Below are 24,803 nucleotides of genomic sequence, written 5' to 3'. Positions count from 1 at the left end.
CCCCCTTTCAGCAGAAAGGCACAGCTCAGGTGCTTCTCTCTCTTAGGGCCAAAGCCCCAAATATCCCTAGCTGCCACGGTATCTAGCTTACTCTTTCCCTGCCCTCCTGCAACAGCGTAGTTATGCATGATCAGTATAAAAAGTTTGGCATATTAAATACTCAAACGGTGGGACCTATGTAGAAAAAAGTATCAAAACACACAGGGGCTACTGCGCTACTTGTATCTTCATTTTCATATAGATCATTCATTTGCACTGTTCATTTTTCAACTGTAAATGATTCCACAGCACAATTTCCAGCCTGCTGCACCAAAATGCTAGAGATTCTAAGAACACAGCCCCAGAATTCAGGCCCAGCTGATCACAGAATATACTAGACCTTGATAATATTTTCTTCTTATTGCAGATATTCAACACAGTTAACACAATGTCATGTTTAAGCACATTTAACATGATTAAGATAGTACTAATGACCATGCATGAATGAGGAACATATACCTTGTGCTAAAGCTGGCTCATTTTACTGGATGAGATCCAAGACTGGATAGTAGCCAGTAGATTAAATGCCTAGGGATTAAACATTAGGAGTCTCCAGAGTCTGCCTTGAGTTGAAAGCTCTGGGTAAGGACTGTGCCTTGAATTTTATCAAACTTAATCCAACTTGGGCTCAGATGCATTACCGGCAAAATCAAATTGCAATGGTGAGGGCCCAACTCTGAAAAATACCAGCCCCTGATTCAACAGCTTCTGTCTAGTAACAGCTAACTAAAGGGGCTCCTTCAGAGTGCAGTTGTCCTACTACACATGGCCTGAAAATTAAGGGTATGTCTACAGTACAAAATCACGTCAACGTACAGCCACCACAGTAATTAAACTGCTTTTGCATGTCCACACTACACGCCTTGTCGGTGGTGCGTGTCCTCACCAGGAGCGCATGGACCAATTTAACTGTCAATGTGGGGGATTGTGGGATAGCTCCTGAAAGTCAATCTAAGCAACGCAGTTTCTACACTGACACTGTGTTGACCTAACTACATCAACCTAAGCACTGTCTCTCTCGCAGAGGTGGAGTTGTTAAGTCAGCGTAGCGGGCGAGTTACATTTCAGCATAAACGCTTACAGAGTGAGGACAACGTAAGCTACCTTGCATTGACCTAACACTGTAGTGTAGACCAGAGTTAAGGTCTAGACATTTTAAGCTTTAATTAGATTGAAACCAAACACTCTGAATTTCACTCAGAAAGGACATCAGTAACCAATTTACAGGTCAGAACAGCGTGCCACATCCGCAGTCTATACTACCAAAAAGGCAAGCAGAGCCAGTCTGCATTATCTGGACCTGCTAAATGGTCTTCAAGGCTAGCTCCAGACCAACCATTTGGTAATAAACACATTTTAACCAGAATAAAAGCTGTATCTATAAAGGATGGACAGGCGCAATATCCTGGCTAGCTAGAAGTGAAATCGTTGCTGGCCATTCTCATTTGGGTGCATGGAGAACAGTCTAGTAAGAACCTGAGATTTCAAGCTGCTCTGATGATTGTAAAAAATATAAACCAGAATTCAAGGAGCAGTTAAATAGCTCTTTAAAATGTTTCTCCTCCTCCTCCCAGCTTCATCTCAGGTTTCTCTGGATTGAGCCTAAGTGAGTTGGCTTTTATCCAGGACTTTATCTCTAAGAGGTCCTGGCAAAGTAGGGAAATCCTTCTGTTACTGATATTTAATGTCACTGAATTTGTGCACTCATACATGAAGTCTAAATAACTAGAGGGTTGCACACTTCATAGCTTCTGTAGGCTGAGTTCATGGCACACACAAGGGGCTCCCTGCATCCCTCCCATAAGTTCCCTGGGTGATACGCTCCCTCTCTTTGAGGGACTCCCCACACCTTTCACATCAGTGCTTAGGTCAGTGTAATTTTTGTCACTCAGGGGGTGGCTTATTCACATCCCTGAGTGACACAAGTTATACTGACGTAAGTGGTAGTGTAAACATAGCGTTGGTGAAGGAGGACTTCTGCATGAGAAACTGTAGTCAACAATTACATTGTGGGAAATCTTGTGATGTTACTGTTAGTACCATGAAACCATTTTTGATCAGGAATTGTTACAAATTTCCACAGTAAGGGCAAAATTTTCATGATCCTCCAGAATTAAACCTAATTTGTTTACGTACTAGCGTATGGGTGAAATCCTAGTCCCATTGAAGCCAGTGGGAGTTTTGCTATTGACTTCCTGGGGATCAGGATTTCAGTACATATGTGCAAAACCTGCAACTGTGCATGGAAACTGGTAAATGAAGAAATACACATTTGAGTATGCAAATCGCCAATTTGTTTATGCACAATTTTGGAAACTCCAGAAAATTTGTCTTGAGCGAGCTTGGGCCCGTTATTTCATAAATAAGGATCTCAAAAGCTAAGATAAAAATTTACATTATGAAAAAAGAAAAACCTCATTTGCAAAACAATGTTCCCTACCTTTGTATGTCCAGACCATACATGGAGCTGTTTCTTTGGGAGATAGCATTTCTCAGGGGGCACTGTAGAACGGAGATTAACGCCAACATCTTGAGGAACATGAAGATAGGATCTTCCCTGGTAGTCATACATTTCTTTAACTAAAAAAACCCAAAAAACAAAAACACAAAACAAAGTACTATGAATTGCCGGGAACCTGTAGTTTCAAAGGTTACAGACTTGGGAAGTTCCAACCATCATATACAATTAAGATTAAGAATTAAATATAAGACAGCAGTCCTGCTCTGAAAAGTAACCAAAAATTGCTCTTTGGATTTCTACATTTATTGTGCCCCAGCTATTTGATATTAAATATGCTCAGTTTACAAATAAGAAGTCAAGTTTTTCTGATTGCTAATGCTGGAAACTGATTGTGTTCTGAACATTAAGCTTTTTTTTGCCATGGCTTGTTTATCGCCAACAGTGATAAAGATTCCACAGACCAAACGGGGCTCTCACTTATGGCTCAATCCAACTATTTTGAAATCAATGGGATTGTTTCAACAGGAGTTGAAGTCAGTCCCTTACCCCTGAGCAATTCTATTGCCTTCAGTGGGGCTGCACAGAAATAACTGAGGGCAACCTTATATTTCCCACTAGCCCTGTGTATGGAATATAGTGCATCAACTGAATTGTTAACAGGTCAGATAAAGATCTAATTCCCCCTCACAGAATTGTTGGTCGGCCTGGCTAACAGCAGTAAAGCTAGTCCACTCCACCCCTAAAACACCACCACCACCACCACCCAGATACGACTGAAAACGCAGAGGGAGCAAGCCATCTAAGTAAGAAACTGTCATATTTAGGCAGTGATGTTTCAGAGAATACCCAGCACTTTGACATTAGCTTCTAAGGAGAAGAACCTGTGTGATGGAAAGATAAATATCTTTTAATTTCTAGATTGTCTCATGGGAGCATTTTTGAGGCAACATTAAGTTATTTGAGTGACCTTAATTATCTACTTGCATATTACTGAATATTTTAGGTAATTTAATACAATGGAAAGTTAATTTGGAATTTACATGAAGTTCGTATTTTGAGAATAATAAAGTGTTCCTTAAGGGTATTATGTCTGACTATTTTAGATCCATTCTACCTTAAACTCCAGGTGAAGTCTTTTGCATGGGAATAAGTTATCAATAATTTAATAAAAGATACACAGTTAGAGAACAGAAGTACTGATGACTTTCTGGTCATAAGCTTGTTTTTTTTTTCCAGAGATCCATCATTTACAACTGAAAAGTACAGAACAAGCCATCCTAACATTTATTCCCTGCTGAAACTTCCTCTGGGAAAATAGAGGAAAAATCACTAGATACAGAACAAATAGACGTGATATTTTGTATTATTCACTTTGTCGAGTGTTATGCTATTGACATACTAGGGTCATGAAAAATACAGTAAGTCATAAATATAAGTGATACAGCTCTTTCCTTTTCCTATTATATTACTATGAGAAAAGAATTTCCAATTATGTATTTTCCTGTTAGTAGAATTAGCACCAATGAAGGAAGATTCCCAGTTTACAAGTTACTCTCTTTAATTGTATTAATGAAGGCCCTATCTGCATCCACACTAGAAGTTTCTGTCAGCACAGACATGTTGGTGAGATATCATACCTCTTCAAAAGTCTATAGTATAGACAGCCTACGGGAGAATCTATCTCCTTTTATAGTTCTATATTGGAGCTAATGGGATTCACATGGCATATGCATGCAAAACTGTCATTGAAATGATTGGGTATTTTGCCTGCTTAAGGCTTTGAGATGAGGCCCTAAGTAATTATTCTTATGTAATAATGCAAACTTTCAATATGCAGCAACTCTACTTGGCTAACAATTATTCACAACATGACAGCAAGAAAATTGGCATAAAATAGACTAAACACAAAATTTAAGTGACTGTCTAATGTTTAATATATAATCTGTTACAGCATGAACTGTAATCCAAAGTATTACTTGCAGATACAAGATCAAGGCATAAGACTAAATTTGCATCAGCTGGTTAGTGAAGTACTAGATCTGCAATGGGGCAGAACCCAAAACCCTAAAGATTTCATTTTGTAAAATAGCGAATGGCAATTTCAAGGTGACTGCCAGAATTTTTCAAATCAATATACAAACAGGTGACATTGCCACACTACTCTGAGCAATACAAACTGGCACTACTTCAAATTTGCCCTCTTACTGAGGTTTCCTTTTCTGTTAATTTAAAAACATTTCAGTTGAGCTTGGTCATGACTCTGTCTATACTAGGGATGCTTTACCTGTACAGAATAGGTCCTATCATGTATGCAGCTATACCAGCACAACTGTGCTTGGTACCGGTAAAACTCTCCCCTCTCCCAGCCATGAAAGAAATAGGCTATACCTGTAAAAATGCAAATTTGCTGATATATCTGCATCCACACTAGGAGCTTCTGTCAGCACAGATACATTGGTCAGATATCACACATCGTCAAAAGTCTATAGTGTAGATACAGCCTAGGGGAGAATTTAACTCCTTTTATAGTTCTATATTGGAGCTAATGAGATTCACATGGTATAGCTAACATGAAGTCACATGATATTATCCTTGATAATGAATGTAGCAGAAATTAAAGCAGACTAAAACGGCATTACCATGTAAGATAGTCTTCTCCTCTCCAGGTTTATCATCTTCATGTTTGCCTTTCTTCTGCCTCTTTGCTGTTATTTCATCCAACTCTTTCTGCTCTTCCTAGAAAAACAAAATACAGTCCTGACTTTTAAAAAGTCACCCTGAAGCTGAAGACAAAAAGCCAAAACTGAAACATTTTTTATTTATTAAAATGAATGTACTTGTTAAATACGAATATTAGAAATATTTTCCACATAGGAAAAAAGCCAATTACAAAAAGTAAAATTTTAACCAAAGCCAGAGCAGCTTAGGAAGTTATACGAACTCTAGAAAGAATTTAAAAACAATGCATTCTACTCATGCTTATAGGCTATAGCAAAGGCTCTCTCTACACTACAGCTTATATCAGCATAATTTGTGTCACTCAGGGGTGTGAATAAACCGCTCCCCTGAGTGATATAAGTTACACTGACATAAGCGCTGGTGTAGACAGTGCTGTGTCAGTGGGAGAGGTTCCCCAACATAGCCGCCACCTTTCATGGACATGGTTTTATTATGCTGACGGGAGCACTCTCTCCCATCGGCATAGAGCGTCTTCACCAGCAGCAGTGTGCCTGCACCACTGTATGTGTAGACAAGCCCTAAGTGTCAATGATTGAAGAGAGGCAAGCCTTGTCTTTTTTCCTACTAAAGAGTATTTCTTGACTATTCGTTTTAACTAGATGCTTCTGATATCATACAGCAGCTACCCGCAGGCCAACAAAATAAACACAAAATCTCTTCTAAAGCCACTGTCCAAATTTTCAGACATACAGTACTTAAAGCACTATCTTCAAATGTATCATTGCCACAGTCCTTTTGGTCTCCACTGGCCTATACTGGTAAAGTCACAAGATTTCTTCCATACCTAGGTCTCTGCCATGGTATGCCACTGTGTTGCTAAATTCCTACCCAATACACTTTTAAAAAAAAACGCTCACTTCTGAGGGCTTTGCTACTTCTTTCTCATCCACATATTTTGCCCATGGTCCCAGGAAGCCATCAATATTAGATGCATCATTCTCTTTGAATTTCTTCCTTTTTTCTATTTTCTTTTGTCCTGTTTCAAATACTGTTAAACCTGCAGGAAGAAACATAACACTATACACACTGACATTTATGCAACATTTAATGTCAAGAACACAAATTTCAGTATAGAAACACCAAGTAATATCAGAAGGGAAGAGGTCTTCAGGATCACAATGCTGCTTCACTTATCTGCTTATGAATGTAGCTAATTTAATCCAAAGTAAGGAGAAGATGAGTAGGCTGTAAGATTCTAGGTATGGATGGATAGTTGTTATAATGGACTTAACATGAGTCAAAATACATGTGAAGTGCACAAAAATATATTTATCATTACTCTTTTGCAGCCACATGAACATGATGACTAGGCATTTTTAATTGTTTCACACTTTGCACTCTGTAAAGTTTGGAAAACAACTGAGTCCAGACATCTCGACTTCCCTGAAAACTCAGCTTCCCTATTCCAGCACCAGATTTTTATTCAAGATCACTCGCTGGAGAAATAATTAGAATCCCCAGTCATCTGCCCACTCTCCCTTCCCCACTTCATCCCAAGCATCTTTCAAGTCTCACACTGAGCTGCACATGTTCACTAACCTACCGGGAGTGCTAAGCGCTTTACATTTACAAAGTAAAGTTTGTGTTTTCAGAATTTCATCATTGCAATATAAAAGCATTAAGAAAAATAGTGAGGGAAATCAAAGTGACAGTGAGTTTTAAAGTTTAGATAATGCATTAGTTGTACAAAACCCTTCATAGGATGATATATATTTGTGACTTTTTAAAATAACGTGTACACTCAGAAATCCTAAACATTTGCTGCATATGAATCAGAAAGCGACGCCGCCTATAAACAAAAGGGAAAAAGCCAGTGTACTGTCAAAGCAAACAAACAGTACACCTTATAAATAAAAATAGAGTTTTTAAAAACTTTCAATTAACTACAGATGTTATTAGTAACAGGTTAAGTTTTAATTTTAAATACGACTTATCTTGACTGCCTCTCTCCCCAACAGAATTATTGTGAAAGGAGCTCTAAAATCCTCAACTTCACTTTTAAAGGAGAAAGTGAAATTAAAGCCTTTTAAAAACATTATTTGAAAATAACATCATGAACAAGGTACAGCAGTATGTATTAATTAAATATAGGAACAAATCTCACACTATATGGGGGAAGATGTTACTAGTGAGAAGGTGCTTACATGAACATAAACTTCAAAAGTAAAGAAACCACTTTACTAGAAATAAAATATTAAATATGTTACATCAAAGTAGTAATTACAGGCCCTTCTGCCTCTGGATGAAAATCTTGCCACTGGGCTACCCTTTTCTTTTTGGGGGTGTGGGGAGAACAGCTCCATTTTGCTAACTATTGACAACACAAAATTGCAAACAGAAGTGTTAAGACAAACTGGTGTATACATCATTTATCAGCTTACCCTCTATCACTGAGTAGTACGATATAATTGATTAACCTACTTTATGCAGCTATTGCAATGCAGGAAAAGTACAATTTTAGCACAAAGCATGATAGCATAAGGATGACACTACAGCTCAGTTGAACTCCAAAAATACATACCTGTTAAATTCATTTGTATATGAAAAAAATGTTCTATTCTAATGTCAAATCATAATCTAAACTCTTATGTTAGAAAAAAAAAATCAGATGACTATTAAAAAGATTCACATTCCAGAAAACAAAACAATGAGAAACACCCCTCTCCCTGCCAAAACTATTCTTAATCTGACCATGGAAGGGAAACTGCAGTTCATTATTGAGGTTTTTTGGTTTTTTTTTTTTTTGTTTTTTTTTTTATAAACACACAACATTTCATCCTAGACTTCTGGTCTAAGGAGCATCTCTCTTGACACATCATCAAAAACCTTTGTTAATATTTCCTAGCATCTCACGATAGCCTATTATTTGTTTTCTATAAAACTGAAACACAACAGAACAGAGAGCCATTAAAACCATTTTGTTTCATATCCAGCTTGACATTACTTACCTTGATTTTTTTCAGCTTCTTCTACAGAACCAATGTATTTAGTAGCAACGTCCTGAGTATCTAGAGAGGGATCTAATGCATAACCTATAATAAAAGCAAAAATACCAGTTGTTAACTAAAATTTTTGCTCTGCATATGTTCTCAGTGACTGATTCTCTTCTTGGTTCTCAGAGGACCTTTGCCCCAATATATCTTCCTCAAAGCCCTATATTTAAGATAGCTTCCTAAGCCAAGAAGGACTGAATGAGATATGCTTTGAAGTCCATCAACGCTTCTCCCAGCCTAGCTACTGGATTTACTGCAGAGCATTGCCTGGTGCTCGCTTCCCACTAGAGTCTGAGAATGTTGCTTCCAGAGCACTCAAACTTCTTACAAGTTGAAGCAGTCACTGGTCAAGTCATAGAACTCGGCCATGTGCTAAAGTACTGAGTGCTAACCTCAGGAATAGTCCTAAGCTGAACTGTTACAGCAACATATTAATTTTTAAATGTGTATCCATGCAGAATGATACACAACACACGTCCAAGAAATGCAGCATGCTAATACATATTGCACTAAATAACTGGGATTATGGTGGGAAGAACACAAGTAGATGGCACAACCTTTAATGTTATAGTAAAGATAAATAATTACATCTAGTTTTTATGGAATAGGTGCACAGAATATTTACCATCACTAATGCCATTTTTTTTTTGAGAGAGAGTGCACCCTTGTGGACATATAATGAATTTTAATTAAATATTTGAATGGGACAGTGTCCTTTGAAGACCCAAATAAGACCTCAGAATTCAGATAATTAAATCAAGAAAGTGAAGATGACCAACAAAATCCCCAGATAAATACTAGAGCAAACACCACCACGCAGCACTGTCACATGACTTGACATTATGCAGATCCACACAGGGAGAACCATGACACTAGAAAAGTCTCTCCATGGATATCCCTGCACTAGCACAATTATTCTGCCTCTCTCTTGGGGAAAGTGCATTGGATCAGCAACACTCCCAGTCTGCCCCCTAACCCACCTTTTTTTTTTTTTTTAAAAATGCTAAAAGAGTCAATCCTTCTTGAAATGTCTTCAAGAGTCAGCAGAAGAGCAGATCTGCTTTTGGAATCAAGACTTGCGCTTTAACTCTGATCTGACCCTACAGAGCACTCTATACCTCCAGGTGGTCTACATGCATAATATAGGAAAGTGAAATATAAATAAATCCCTTTGTGATAAAATATGAAGGTCCATCATGCCTGTGTAATAACTTAGTAAAAATTATTAAAAGTTGTTACACAGATTATCTAAATGTTATACTATCATGTGTTCAACACAATCAAGCTGAACAGACATTGCCAATTAGATTTTACAGGACAACGGCCTGCTGTTGCTGAGCCAGTCATCTAATGGGCTCCTCTAAGCTATAAGGTTTCTGTTATTAAAGCAGAGATTCTACTTTGGATACATGTCAAAATCAACGCAGTGGTTTGTGTGTCCTTGAGCTGTATTAATACCATCTCTGGGATTCATTTGCTCAGTAGTGGGAAGGAGGGACAGCAAGCCACTGAATGGAGCAACTGAGTCAAATTCAGGCTTCAGTGGGAGCCATGCCCACTTACAAGCAAGTTTGACATTGGTCCAGTATCTTTTCTTACAGAAAAGCTTTTCTACTTTATAATGGGAACGGAAAGCGTCCTTTTCTCCTACTGCATTATCGTGCTAGGCATTTACATGACCTGCCCTGACTCTCATTTTTCCTTCAGTTGCAATTAAAACTAGAGACATTAAGATTATATGTTGACGTTGATTGGAAAGGTACAACTCCACTCCACCTTATATCTGAAAAAAGCTGGCGGTAAATAAGCACAAACAAGCCTAATGCACGTAACAGAACAATTACAGGTAAATAAATCTCTTTAAAGATGCACTCATATTAGATTACTTCACTCTTGCAGAATGAAATGCCAAGGATGCATATACTGAAATTTTAAACAATCCCAACAGAGTAGGCAATTGAGAGACCTGCCAAAGTGAACTGGACCTTGACAGTGACACTTGAATGCAAGGATAATATACTTCTAATAGAAGTGTTAGGTGCACACGCTGATAGAAACACTCACTTTCTAATACTCTTGGCTAGTAATTTTTACAGGGCCCAAATCTTATTCCTGCTTGGTGCTGGATCTTATTCCAACAGTGCTAAGCGAATGTATGTAAAAGTCTTGCTTGTCCTTCAGACGTTACATGCACAACACTTTCTGAAAAACAAGCCCCTTTAAGGCATCTCAAGTTGTCCAACCAAAAATATGAGGCACCAAAGATCACCAGTCACTTCTGAAAATTTAGGCATCAAACTATATTTATGAAAATAAGTGATTCAGATGTCTAATAACTAGCCACTTAGACCTGGTTCTCTGAAACAACAAGGAGCTACATCGAATAAGTCATATTCACTGTAATATCAAGCTAGTGGAGAAAGCCTTTCCAGGATGGGTATGAGGGCAAGGTGAAAATGTCGGGAAGATGATTGATGAAGTGAGCCTACACCTACATACTGGTTAGTTTGGGGAATTTACATATTGCCAGCATATAAGGCAGGGGTGGGCAAACTTTTTGGCCTGAGGGCCACATCTGGGTATGGAAATTGAATGGCAGGCCATGAATACTCACAAAATTGAGGTTGTGGATCAGGAGGGGGTGAGGGCTCTGGATGGAGGTGCTGGCTCAGGGGTGGAGCCAGAAATGAGGAGCTCAGAGTATGGGAGGGGGCTCCAAGCTGGGGCAGCGAGTTGGGTTGTGAGGAGGGGGGTTAGGGCTCTGTTGTGGGGTTGGGGAGGACGGGTTTGGGATGTAGGACAATGCTCCGGGCTGGGACTGAGGGGTTCGAAGGGTGGGAGTGGAATCAGGGCTAGGGGTGCAGGCCCTGGGCGACGCTTACCTCAAGCAGCTCCTGGAAGCAGCAGAATGTCCCCTCTCTTGCTCCTATCCAAGAACTGCAGCCAATGGGAGCTGTGGGGGCAGCACCTGCAGACAGGGCAGCGTGCAGAGCCCCCTGGCCGTGCCTAAACATGGGAGCTGAAGGAGGGACATTCCATTGCTTCTGGGAGCTGCAGCATGCATGCGTGGAGCAGCCCCCAGCCCTGATCCCTGGCTGGAGCGTGGGAGCGGGGCAAGCCCCAGACCCTGCTCCCCAGGTGGGAGTTCGATGGCTGCATTCAATTGGCTGGTGGGCCAGATGTCGCCCACAGACCGTAGTTTGCCCATCCCGGGTATAAGAAGTATGCCCCGTCCCTTTCAAGAATGGGGACAGAAAAAATATTGCTTACAGGAAGATAAGTACTTTTCTCGAGAAAAGTAGAATGAAAATATTTTGAGCCACAAAACTACTTATTTTGTTTGCCAAGCAATATAATAAACAGAGTTTTAGCTGACTGAGTATTAAATTTTAAAGAATCACACATAAAACAAGATTGTAATTTTAAGTATAGTAAATAGATTAAATGGAAGGCACAGAAATCCTTCACCAATTCCCTTTCCTTCCTTTTACAAAAAACTATTTCACCTACAAGGCTCTGTATCTTAAAAACACACTTAATTTGCATTTCTAGAGACAAGTCACTGGTTAAACAAATGCCAGTTGAACAAAATGGGCCCTAACAGCTGAGGTAGGAGGCCTCTGAAACCTGCAACTCTGAAGCACGGTTACTTTACAGATTCTTCCAGTATGCTGAAGCAGAATTAGTCAGCAACATTGCTTCCCACCTAGATTTATAGAGAGAGAGCTACACACTTCTGCTCTGCTACTAATTCAATTTACCATGAGAAATTTTTATCTTCCCTTCCCCAAACTGAAAGGCAATATTTCAAGATAAAGTTTTCTATGGACAATAGTACAATGAGACTCTAGCAACATATTTCAAGAATTCTGGGATGTTTTCAAGTAATTCATAACAAACTTGCTGATATGCTGAGACATCACAATTCTCATTTACTGCCCCTCCTAACTGAACCGTCTAATGCTTCTGTGCCGGTTCTTCTGATTTACCAAGTCTAGCACAGCTTTTTTGCTGCTCCACTTCTGGAACCAACCCAGCATTCCCAAATCTGGACCTTAGCGTCCAGAAATCTGGGTGCCTGCATGAACCCCTCTAAGCTTAATTACCAGCTCAGATTTGATCTCACTGCTACCAGCCAAAAATTCCAGGGTTTTGGCTCCCTCTGGTCTCCCCAAACCCTTCCCTGGGGAACCCCAAGACTCAAAAGCCCTGAGTCTTACCACAAAGGGAAATAACCCACTTCCCTTCCCCCTCTCTCTCCCACCCAGACTTTCCTCTCTGGGCTAACCTGAGAGTTACTGATGCAATCTCTTTACATCACAATACCAAGAAGCATGTCTCCTCTATTCCACAAAGAGACAAACCCCAAATACAAGGAAACAGAAATGATTCTATCTCTCTTCCCCCTCCCACCAATTCCCTGGTGCTGCAGAGATTCACCCTCCGTAGATCTAACACAAAGAGAATTTCCCTCCCCTTCGTTCCTTAGCCTACCCAGAGAGAAAAACTCAAACAAGTCTTAAAAAGAAAGCTTTATATAAAAAAGAAAGAAAAAACACATGAACATGATCTCTGCATCAAGTTGACAATACAAAAGGCTATTACTTAAAAGAAAAATATGAATAAACAGCCTTATTCAAAAAGAGATACAATTTAAACATTCCAGCAACTACACACATGTAAATACAAAAAAAGCAATAACAGCCTATTGTTTTTCTACCTTTGTACTTACAACTTTGAAACTGAAGATTAGAAGCTTACAGATAGAAAAGATCCCCTCTCATAGCTGAGAGCCAGACAAAGACACAGACCCAAACATTCCCTCCCCTGAGCTTTGAAAAATCCGGTTTCCTGATTGGTCCTCTGGTCAGGTGTTTGGTTCCCTTTGTTAACCCTTTACAGGTGAAAGAAACATTAACCCTTAGCTATCTATTTATGACACTGCCCCTCCTAACTGAACCGTCTAATGCTTCTGTGCCCGTTCTTCAGATTTACCAAGTCTAGCACAGCTTTTTTGCTGCTCCACTTCTGGAACCAACCCCAGAACAAAACAAAAGATCCTGTGGACAAGGTTGCCACTAGTTTCTGTTACTCATAAAAATAGGTAGATCTACACTGCAATACAAGACCTATAGCAAGGGCATGGCTGTCCCAAGTCAGCTCACTTGGGCTTGCAGCCCAAGTGCTGTGGAACTATAAAACTGCAGTATAGATGTTTGGGTGTGGACTGGAGCTTGGGCTCTGAGTCTCTGCAAGGGGAAATGTCTACACTGCAGTTTTATAGCCCCGCACCTCAAGCCCCGCGAGCCTGAGTCAGCTAACATGGGCTCAGACTCAGGCTGCAGGTATAGACATACCCAATGAGTTTTGCACTTATAAAGTAGTACTAGTGGTAGCTGGTGCATATGGAAACAAGCAACAACAAACCAAAGAGGAAACTGAAAAAGAAAATATGAAGATACACCTCTACTTTGATATAACGCGACCTGATATAACACAAAGTCAGATATAACACGGTAAAGCAGCGTTCCCGGGGGGGCGGGACTGCACACCCCAGCGGATCAAAGGAAGTTGATATAACGCGGTTTCACCTATAATTGGGTAAGATTTTTTGGCTCCTGCAGACAGCATTATATCGAGGTAGAGATGTATACACATTAAATGGTAATTTATGACATTTGAAAGAATTACTTAAAATTTGATACCACGATTTTCTGGGTAAACATGGCTCACACTGACTCTAGTTTTCATAATTTAAACCTTGATGTCCCAGTCCTGCAACTGATAGCAGACAAGCAGATTGCTGCATGGCCACAGTACCCCAGTGAAGTCCATGGGGCTCAGCATGTGGGCAGACTGTTGTGCCATGCAATCAATTGCAGGATCATGGCCTTCATAACACAGTTTAATTTAGAAAGCAATCTGCATACGCAGATCTTTTAAAACAGCAGTGGACTGAGTATTTTATGTTGTTAAATAATTTGTGTGGAAATATCCACCAGGTAGGTTCTGAAAACTTATGCTCTTCAAACTCTCATACTTCAGCAGAAAGAGGTCATGTCTATAGTACCACTTACATTGACAATACTTATGTTGCTTGGGGTGTGAATACTCCACACTCCCTGCACAACGTAGATTACACCAGCATAAGCACTACTGTGCACAGCACTACGTCGGTGGAAGAGCTTTTCCCGCTGACACAGCTACCGCTGCTCGCTGGGGGGTTGATTACTTATGTCGACAGGACAGCTCTCTCCCATCAGCATAAAGCAGCTACACAAGAGATCTCAGAGCAGTACAGCTGCATCGCTACTGGAAGCTCTCTAGTGTTGACATCGCCAGAAGCATACCAAACTAAACTGTATACTTTAAAAACTGATACATTATAAACAAATGTTGAGTAAAAAAATAAAAGCCTTGTATGCTGAAATGTACAAGAAAACTTGTTAAAATTTCATTTAAATACACAGCACATTCTTTGTACCTGAAAAAGCTCAGAAATCCACTTGCTTTTACATAATGTACATTTTCTCTGGCACTGTTTCAATCTGAAGAACAAGAGCAAAACGAGCTTTATGCCTTTTCACAATGTAGCTTTTGAAAGCTAAAATAAGGTCTCTGAGATGAATTAAGTGGTTACTATGGCAATTGCCCATATGGATCTACATGCATAAGGAGATGAGTGCCTTTAGCAAGAGCTCAAAGCTTCTAGCAAGCATCCTCGGAGTCCATACACCCTCACACTGCTGAGACAGAAAACTTTTAAAAAGGGTGTTGGCACCAACCACCCGTCCATTTCCTTCTATTAATTCAGAAATCATGAACAAAATACGGAAGAAGTGGGGAAGGTGGGTGGGAAGTGTGGATCCATATATGCAACCATCATGAAGAACCAGTTGCTATGGTAAGTAGCTTTTTTAACTTTCAGATAGCTACATTGTGCTAGAATCATAAGCCTATTGTGGGTAGGTTCTGTCACAATTTTTTGCCAATTTGTTAAAATATGAAATTGTAATTTCTATCTTCTACATAACCACAACTAATGAAGGGTTTAATTAAAGTGGTTCAGAAGAAGGTCTTGAATTTGATTAACATTTCAGAGGGAATAACTGAATAACATTTCCAAAATAAATGCCATGATCTATAACTGTGCAGATTCGCATTTAATATTATTTTGTAAGTCTGTTATAGGCCAAGCCGCACATGTGACAGTGTAAGACAGAGATCAGCCTCAAGGGTTAAATATAAGGAGTTGCACATCTTACCATAAGTTGCAAACGTTCTTCTTTGTTGTTCAAACATGAAATCATTGATGTGTGTTGGTTCTGCATATCCAGAAAGCATATTCCTAGGTGCAGCCATCTGCTGAGTCCTAAACGGGTTTTCTGGACCAAACTGCATCAACAAAATTAAAAGTATTTAAAAGGTTGTACACTATTCTAGAAGCAAGAAGTAGTTTCCTGCTAAGTATTTTGTAATCATCTATAACGTTCTATAGCGCATGAACTGTGTGGCTTTCAAGAAGGGCAGTATATAGTGGCTTTAGCTTACAGTAGCCATAAAGGGAAAGTAACTGAATATATGTCAGAATAATATTTGTACATTATATTATATACCAATTAGAATAGGAGTTTCTTTATGCATTAAATAAGTTTCTTGGTGGAGCTTCTTGCCCACAGCACTGTTGGCAAGGACAATTCAATAATAAAAAAAATTTACTCCACACACAAAACCTCCCATTAAATAGGTAAACAATGCAAATATACAGAAGAAAACAGGAAAGGGGCAAGGGGAAGTTAAAACCACATAGTATTATCCTTTTTGAAAGTCAAGCCCTAGAGAACTCTTGTACCAATATGGAAGTTACCTTGTAAAATCTTTATCACTCAAAGAAAAAATGTGATATCATCAGCAGGATCAGCTGCACAACTACAGAATATAGACAATTCATTCACAAATGAACACTTGTTTTCTAAAGAAAATGCAGTACCGTACAATTTCATATTTATATATTGGTTAAGTGAAGTATCCACATGGTTCACAGAGAGTTGCATAGGAGAGTTTACAGAACTGGATATAGTGTATAGTTACAGCAAAGTGACGAGTTGGGATAGAAGAGCTGAAATGCAAGAGCAGAAGTTTCTTTAGACCTGCATGGCAGATCTTGACTTGTATATTCTGCCCTACCTCAATGGATTTCCCTGCAAGTCAACGGGCTCTCTCAACATATGGAGAACAGAATATTAGAGTTGAGCACCACTGTGTGGAGCACAAAGGAGGAGAATTTAGCCACTGTCAGAGTAAAAATAACTACCAGCATTGATAAGCAATGACACATGAATGTTTGCATAATAGTACATGTGTTTATCAAACACTTGAGCTGGTCTGACATTCCATCCAGGAGTGTTGTGGTCAATAAACAAGCCCATTCTGGACTGGGCAAACAGAATGAAGTGCAGGTAAGGCGCATCTAGATACTTACATATGAGTGCAGATTAAATATTCCCCATACCTGGCAAGAGCACCAGTACTGAAATAGTGCAGAGCTGTCTCCCAATACTGTAACATGTCATGCTCACAGCACATGGATGTTCTCTTCCCATGTTATTCATTCCTCCCCAATTCCCACGGAGAAATTAGAAACTGAATATTTTATCTGTATTTACCAAAGCAATCTCTTAAGCATTTTTTAATGTAAAATTGACCACCACAAGTAAGGTTTACTATGTTATTAGTCGATTAAACTAGAAACTCTATGGTTGTAACATTTAAGACACTAAACTATCATATCTTACAGTGGCTGCATATTCTTGCCTCAAAACAGATGATAAACCCTTTTTGATTCTGCTTCTTTTTATCTCGGAGAACTCAAACTGTACTACTTATTGGCCATCCATACCAAAATTGGCTGAAGCTTTGCAAAAAAAATAACTGCCGGCTCTGAGCAGCTGTGATTTCAAGACTATGACAGCTGCATGTATTAAAGCATGTATTTTACACATGTTGCTTATTCCCGAAAGGGTTTTCCTGTGGTGAATACCAATCTCAAGATTAAATTGTTTTTAAATGTAATAATGACATATTTTAGAGTGCATAATAGAATTAACCAAGCCTCCTCTTTCTTGAAAAAAGTTTCCTATTCTCTCCCGACTTAACCTATTTTTTCCTCATTTTTTTTTTTTATGAATTTCAAAAGGAGAGAGAATCATTTAATCCATTAGATTTTTTTTGTATACTCAATTTCCAGTCATATGCCAATAAAAGCCTTTAGTGCAAAATTCAAGTACGGATCAACAGAACCATTTCTGATTCTGTACTTGTGTCAAACAGATGGTAAAGGGTTAATGTCTCTTTTACCTGTAAAGGGTTAACAAGCTCAGTAAACCTAGCTGACCAGAGGACCAATCAGGAGACAAGATACTTTCAAATCTCGGTGGAGGGAAGTCTTTGTTTTGTACTGTTTGTTTGCCTGTTGTTCTCTCTTGGGATTAAGAGAAACCAGACATGCAACCAGATTTCTCCAATCTTACTGAACAGTCTCTCAGGTTCCAGATAGTAAGTAATAGATAGAAAGTGGATTAGATTTATGTTTGTTTTCTTTATTTGCAAATGTGTATTTTGCTGGAAGGCTATTTCACTTCTGTTTGCTGTAACTTATACTTAGGCTGGGAGGGGGGAGTCCCTCTGGTCTAGGTGAAGCTGAGACCTGTAAACATTGTTTTCCATCTTGAAATTTTACAGAGATAATTTTCTTTCTCTTTCTTTAATTAAAAGCTTTTCTTTTTAGAACCCGATTGATTTTTTTATTCCTGTGTAAGAACAACCCAGGGATTGGTGGGGAAAGGAGAGAAGGGGAGGAAAGGTTTATTTCTCTCTGTGTTAGGACCAAGGAGTGGGATCTAGTGTCCTCTCTCAGGCAGGATCTGGAGGGGGAGAGCAGGGGGGCGGGGGGGGAAGGTGAATTCCTCTCTGTTTAAGATTAAAGGAGTTTGAATCACAAGTATCTCTCAGGTAACCAGCAGGGAGGGGAAAGTCTTGGAGGGGAAAGGTAGGGGGATGGTTTATTTCCCCTTGTTTAAAGCGCCAGGGGGGTTGAGTCTGAGTCTCCCAGGGAAGATTTTGGGGGGACAAGGAAGTGACTAGACACTGAATCTCTAGTTGGTGGTAGCATTACACAATCTAAGTTAGGAATTAAACTTAGGAGGGACATGCAGGTCCCCACTTCTGGACGCTAAGTTCAAGTGGGAGAGAGACCCTGAACTTGTTGTCCTACAAAAGCCAGGAACCAGTTTGTATGTTATAGTTGTCTCCAGCCATACCTAACACCTGATGCTCAATTAAAAGAAAAAACACTCATAACTCACCAGCCAATTCCATAATAATAACATAGGCACTACAAAAATTTCTTTCCTAACCCTTTGCAATGAGATTTTAAACACTGAAGCAGTAAGATTTGATTACCTTATCTTGAATATTACTAGTCATAAAATTATCCTGTGTTTGAAGAAGAAAAAAAATATTAGGCTACATCCTGATCAGATTCAGAGGATCTGTTTCACATAATGCAGCACAATGTATCAAGAGGATTCACATGCCTGAATGCAGCCAGGAATCAGCTCTTAGGCTTGATAACCCTGTGGCATTGTGGATTCCCCAAGTCGACAACATGCTGTGTAAAGAACTGTACTATTTCCCAGATTACCCCCCTATACATGCTCCTTCGTCTATCATGAGACAGAAGCTAACAATGATGCTAATTTCACTGTGATATTCCATTTACGTTCCCCATGGTCTTTCTAATTTCTTGTTAAGATGCCTTAAGCGCCATTCTGTCCTACAATTACAACTTCTGGCAAACTGCCACTGTCATTAACATTATGAGTAGACATCAAAAGGAACTGAGAAGAACAGGACACTTCAGGATGTTCAAACCAGGTAATCTCCTGTACGGCTTCTTAACAGCACAATGCTCCACATTATTTGATTTCCCCTTTCCTGCTCTATATACTCCTATATATAGCAGGATTGGCAACCTTTCGCATGTGGCCCACCAGGGTTAGGCCCGAGCAGGCCAGGCTGGTGTTTATCTGGGCAGCATCCGCAGGTTCGTCATCAAGGCTCCACTTGGCGCAGTTCGCTGCTCCAGGCCAATGGTGGGTGCGGGGAAGCGGCCAGGCCGAGGGATGTGCTAGCTGCCACTACAACGTCAGCCCGCCATTGGCCTGAGCAGTGAACCGTGGCCAAGTAGGAGCCGCCGATCGGCCAAACCTGCAGACGCGGCAGGTAAACAAACCAGCCTGGCCTGCCAAGGTGCCTCACCCTGGCGGGCTGCAGGCCAAAGATTTGCTGATCCTCCTCTATAGGTTCGATAGAGAAGAGCTCTTAACCATTCTCTCTTAAATAGCTTAAAATATTAAGAAATTATATTATAAATTCCATTACATCTCAAGGGTACTGTTTGTGTTATGTGGTGCTTCACCAGTTCAACCCAAGTTCTTACCTTTACTTTAAAGTCCAGAAGCTTGAGGCATCCCTGAATCTAGGGAGAATTGAGGAACTCTGTATCCAATTTATATTGAAGAGGATAGGCCCTTTGCAATGGTCTTAATTTGCACCACATTAGAACAACTTAAAACATAACACATTCCTTTCAAGGCATATACTTTCTCAGTGGAATCCAATTAATTTGGACAGACAACATATTTGGTTTTAAATAATCTTCTTACCTCTGGTGGCAAACAATGGTGTCATAAGTGGGATTGTACCTGAACTTCCTTGATTGCAGGATCGAGGGTGGACTCCACGTCTCTAACATCTTCGACATACAAACAAAACTCTCCATCATATAGCTAATTCTAAAAGACCAGATGCTAATTTGGGACTGTAGGGGCACAGTATGCTTTAAGTATACAAATAATTTTACTTTTAGTTTGAAGAAAAAAATTAGGAAAAGCTGGTTGAGAATTCCATTCATCAGTTAGAAGAACCAAAACTTTGACAAGTTTGAATAAGGCTCAAGTTCCAAAATTATAAGTGCAAAAACAAATTACCTACATGCACCAATTTGCTAACCTCTGCCCCCATATACCCATTTAGCCTATTGGAGAAAAAGCAAAGTACCCTCGGAAAACAAAACAGCAGGAGTTGGGAATTTTTTAGAAGGTATTTCTGCAGATACAGGGTATAGGATTTCCCGCATCATTATAATTCTCTTTCAACATACACGAGCTTAATAAACAGAAACCTATTGCAAGCTTTCTCCCTCCTGATGCAGAATGTCTTTTGTAAAGATGCCAGGTACAAAGAATCTCTTTCAGTCACTATTTCCCCTATTTTTCTTCACAGTGCAAGAAATTTTATGAAGTGACCAAGTGCTTTTGGGTGTATAACTCTACATATACTTTAAAGTGCCCAATTTTTCATCCAGTGCACATCCAATCGCCTCTGAAAATTGACATCTCAGTTTGGGCATCCATATATTGGGGCATTAAAATCATGTACCAGTTTTGAAAATCTTGGCCTCCATCCTCAACTCCACTTTGTATCACCCCTCCAAAGTCAGTCAACATTGCTTTTTAGCCAACTGGCTGGCTAAAGAGATTTTTTCACTCTCCCACATGGATGAAGTTATTCTATTTTATACAGGGACTTATACCACCCTCCTCAGTGATAGTACCTGAGCACCTTCCAGTAATGCATCAAGCAACACACTTAGCATATTTCATATGTGGCTCATTTGTCATCCTCTCCTCAGGGGAAATACGTGTATGCGGTGTAGTGTTTTGTTAGGTTTAATTTGAATGCTTACATTAAAAACATAGCAATATGCACACATAAGAAGGGAAGGTAAAAGTAGTATGTGTTGAATTGGGATCAGAAGGTGGAGACGTTTATGATAGCCCTTGATCCCTGCGAGTTCGTTCCACAATCTGGGACCTGCCTCCCCCCGCCCCCAACTCTGTCTTCCTGCACAGACAAGCTTTCCCTTATGTTCCACTCTGCCTGAGACATAAAGTCATTAACTGTGGTCCACATCCTGGAGCTCTGGATGATCTTGTGTACGTTCTGGACTCGGGACACTGAGCAAGCAGTGTTGCACTCAGACTGACTGACCTCATTCCTTTAATCACATGACCTTCCCAATTCACTGGCCCTGGATGACAATAGCTACCCGTAAATTTGCAAGCCTGAGTTTTATATTCCATGCTCTTGACTAGGAACTGTATAATGGACACTAATCCATTCATTGAGCCACAGACAAAGATACAAACAAAGCAACTACAATAGAACTATACCAAAACAATTATCTGAATGGTATTACTTACTCGCACATCAGATTGGGTTTTCCCTCTTACAGTTCCATGACCTAAAGAAGTTTCTGAAAATCTTCTCAAATCATACCAAACAAACAGTTTATGTTGATAGACCAACAAGCATCCCATCTCATTATTGCTTAGATGAAGATTAGGATCATTTATGTTATTTCTAAGGAAAAATAAACTGATCAGACAAGATTTTGACAGTTGTCTGACATTTGCAGACTTGTAATTACTTGATATTAAGCTGCCAGTTGCTTGCTATTCTTTAAATTATAAAGCTAGTCTTCTTTGACTCTTACAAAATGCCAAGAATTCTTCAGTTCTATTATTTTTATCCCCTTTCTTCTACCTGTTAACTTCTTCTCTCAGCAACAGAATGGCACACAATAGATGACAGACTGTGATATGAAAGACAATCCTCAGGAGGATGACTATAGCAATTTTGGTTCCACTTTACTGTTTGCCAAAGAGTGGTGAGTCATTTGGAAGTCATACAATAAAGTAGTTTCCATACCAGGACATGTACATTCTTTGAATGTGAAAACTGCTGGTCCTTGAAATTGAAGCACATTCATTACAGTTCCACATTCCAACATCTGCAGCTTTATTCATCATTCCATCAAGCAAACTATACTTGTGCACCAAGTGATAACCAGCGAGTACACTGTTGAAGTGTGCCTGGTTCTCTCTCCTTTAATCCATTTCACTTTTAGCTACCCACAAAGAAATTTGAAAATGCGTCCATAACTCCTCTTTATTTCCTTCTGGTGGTCTATTGGAAGTGAGATCTAGATCACATTAGCACATACATGCTTGGTACAGCAGAATGTATGGTCTTGGTAAAGTATATTCTGAAATTTATAACATGTGACTCTTGTGTTAGTTCTATGCTACACAATGCAAACTTATATCATTTGGTATTTTGTCAACATATTGTCCTCTATATGCTTTAATCTTCACAACACCATTATGAGACTAGCAGGCAACAGGGGCATGAAGGGTTAGTCAGACTAAGACCGCCAACAGTGCTTCCTCTGTCAGCCTTTCTACAGGCTATTGTAGTAAGAGGAGGCCCTGAGATATAAACCTTGGTATCAGAGGCCTGGTAGGAGGCCTAAGGCCTGAACTAAAGTAACGGTCAAGACTTTGCTAACATAAAGCAAAGTTAAGCTGTGAGCCAGAGGCAGGCCCTGCTCACAGAAGCTGGCAAGGAAAGGGCTGATGCTGCAGAAAGAGACATACCTAAAAGGTACCGGACACCAGATATCAGAACATTTGCATGCTTGTACACTCCACACAGATAACAAGGAACAAGCTGATCCATCCCAATGACAGGGCCTCCTCTTACTACAGCTATGTTTTATGTACAGTGTGACTCCTGTATAATTGCAATCTTCCACAATGGGGAAGAGAGGTGTCTAGTGAAACTAGAACTTCTTCATTCCTGGGAGGCTGCAGCACATCTTGCTGTTAGCAGGGTATCCTCCTTCAGCGCCATCAGACGCGCTTGCAGCATATGGGTCAAAGATAGCAAAAGAACCAGGTATAGGGAAGGGATTCCTGGCCTTTGAGACACTAAATCACGTCAGTGACCCAGGGGCCCCATTCACACTTCACAGTGCCTTGCTGCTTCTACTTCTGCTTTTCTAGCAATGTCATAGTGACACATCACAAAACACTTAGACATTGGAACTATGAAAACAATTTGACAATAAAAATAATAATAATAGAACACAAATAACATACTCTAGCTGTTAATTAAACATCACCACAACAAAAGAAAATCTGCTGGATCTTTCATTCTCTGATGGGGATGTGAGACAGTGACAGAAAAAAAAATTTTCAAATTAAACATAGCCCATGCCTGCAGGCATTACTCAGATATCACGCCCACCAAAATAAGCTAACTTCAGTAAGGACTGCAGGATTGGGCTCATAATTGACTAAGGAACAGTATCAGAAGATAATATTCAGTGGTTTATATTAAGACTTCATAATCCTTTGATCCCACAGGAGGTTATAAAATTTTATCTTTAAATGCACAGTACAATAATTTGGGCCAAATTCTGCCATCAGATGTTAATGCATGGCTCCCAGGGAATTTGATGAGAGTTGTGCATGCACATCTGAAAGCAGAATTTGGCCCTTAAGCAACTTCTTACTAAGTTCTGGAGTAAATTATGCATTGTCCCTACATTAAACAGGGTGGATTTGATTTAAATCATTAATCAGGAAGACACTATTTAATAGTGGATTTCTACATAGAAGTATACTCGTTGGTTGTTACCAGCCTGAAGATCCTGCACGTTCAGACATGTTCATTTCATTATTGTCAACGCAGCTTCCTCCTGAGAAGGAACACTTCTCTCATGATGTTGTTTCATTCAGACAACCAGGCCTTGCATTTCCTTGTTGCACTGTTTGCATTTTGCATGCATGCCTGTCTTAACCACAGCTAAAGGAACTTCATGAAAATATTCCCAAACTGCTGCCATTATAGGTTTTCCCTTCTAGTGAGAGAATGGTATGGTAGATCTCAAATCAATGAAGTCCACATTCAGAAAGACCTCAAGACTTCTAGAATATGTTGCTCAAACAGTTTCACTTTTGGTTCTATTGCCTGTCCCTCCCTTCTCACATTTATCTCCACACTTCTTCTCCTTGTCCAGATCTATTCCGCCACCAACAATCTTCTATTCATTGAACTTTTTGAAACTTTGCACTTTTAAAGAGAGGTAAGGGACTGACTCTGTACACAAATTTACAGAGGGACAACAAGGTTGAGGTCTGTTATTTCTCACCTTTTATTTATTTGAAAACATTTTTGCTGTTAACGAGCATGTTATCTCTGGATAATCCACAGTTTGAGAACTGCAAAACTAAGCATCTCTGATGGTATCTTCTAGACTGAGCACTGAGTCCCATTCGGTAGATAGAAAGATTAACCTAAATAATTTACACAGAAGCCCCTGGAAACCCATAAAATTGGGTCCCTAATCCATGAACTACTAGAACTCAATTACAAAACTTCTCAAACATTACATGAATACATTGTCTCATACTATAGAATTAGAATTGATAATCCCCATTCCATGATGAGATATCTTTGAGCGATAATGTATATTTAGATAGGATTTTTCCTCAAAAAGCATTTTATCAAAAAAATCAGATTTAAATAAATTTATTTATTTGTTTAAAATCATTTATTTTTACCCACCCTGACATTAAATAATTTTTTACATTTTTGTTGTA

The 24,803-nt window shown here is 39.5% G+C and overlaps 2 protein-coding genes across 2 annotated transcripts in view; one reads left to right on the top strand and one right to left on the bottom strand.

Moving 5' to 3' along the window:
• CDC40 (cell division cycle 40) overlaps window positions 1–24,803 on the bottom strand; it is a 52,514-nt gene that overhangs the window by 22,021 nt on the left and 5,690 nt on the right. Inside the window, 9 exon segments of the mRNA XM_075063897.1 lie at window positions 2,480–2,619; window positions 5,140–5,236; window positions 6,097–6,236; window positions 8,188–8,271; window positions 15,498–15,627; window positions 19,080–19,089; window positions 19,859–19,860; window positions 19,973–19,996; window positions 19,998–20,038. Coding sequence (XP_074919998.1) covers window positions 2,480–2,619; window positions 5,140–5,236; window positions 6,097–6,236; window positions 8,188–8,271; window positions 15,498–15,627; window positions 19,080–19,089; window positions 19,859–19,860; window positions 19,973–19,996; window positions 19,998–20,038 — 668 coding nt within the window.
• The window catches only part of WASF1 (WASP family member 1), a 227,533-nt gene continuing 217,588 nt past the window's right edge, over window positions 14,859–24,803 (top strand). Inside the window, exon 1 of the mRNA XM_075063893.1 lies at window positions 14,859–15,136. The gene's annotated coding sequence lies outside the window, so the exon portion shown is untranslated. The remainder of the gene's footprint in view (window positions 15,137–24,803) is intronic.

This window comes from Chelonoidis abingdonii, chromosome 3 (assembly GCF_003597395.2).
Source record: "Chelonoidis abingdonii isolate Lonesome George chromosome 3, CheloAbing_2.0, whole genome shotgun sequence".
Lineage (NCBI taxonomy): Eukaryota > Metazoa > Chordata > Testudines > Testudinidae > Chelonoidis > Chelonoidis abingdonii.
This window is presented reverse-complemented; position numbering and strand designations above follow the sequence as displayed.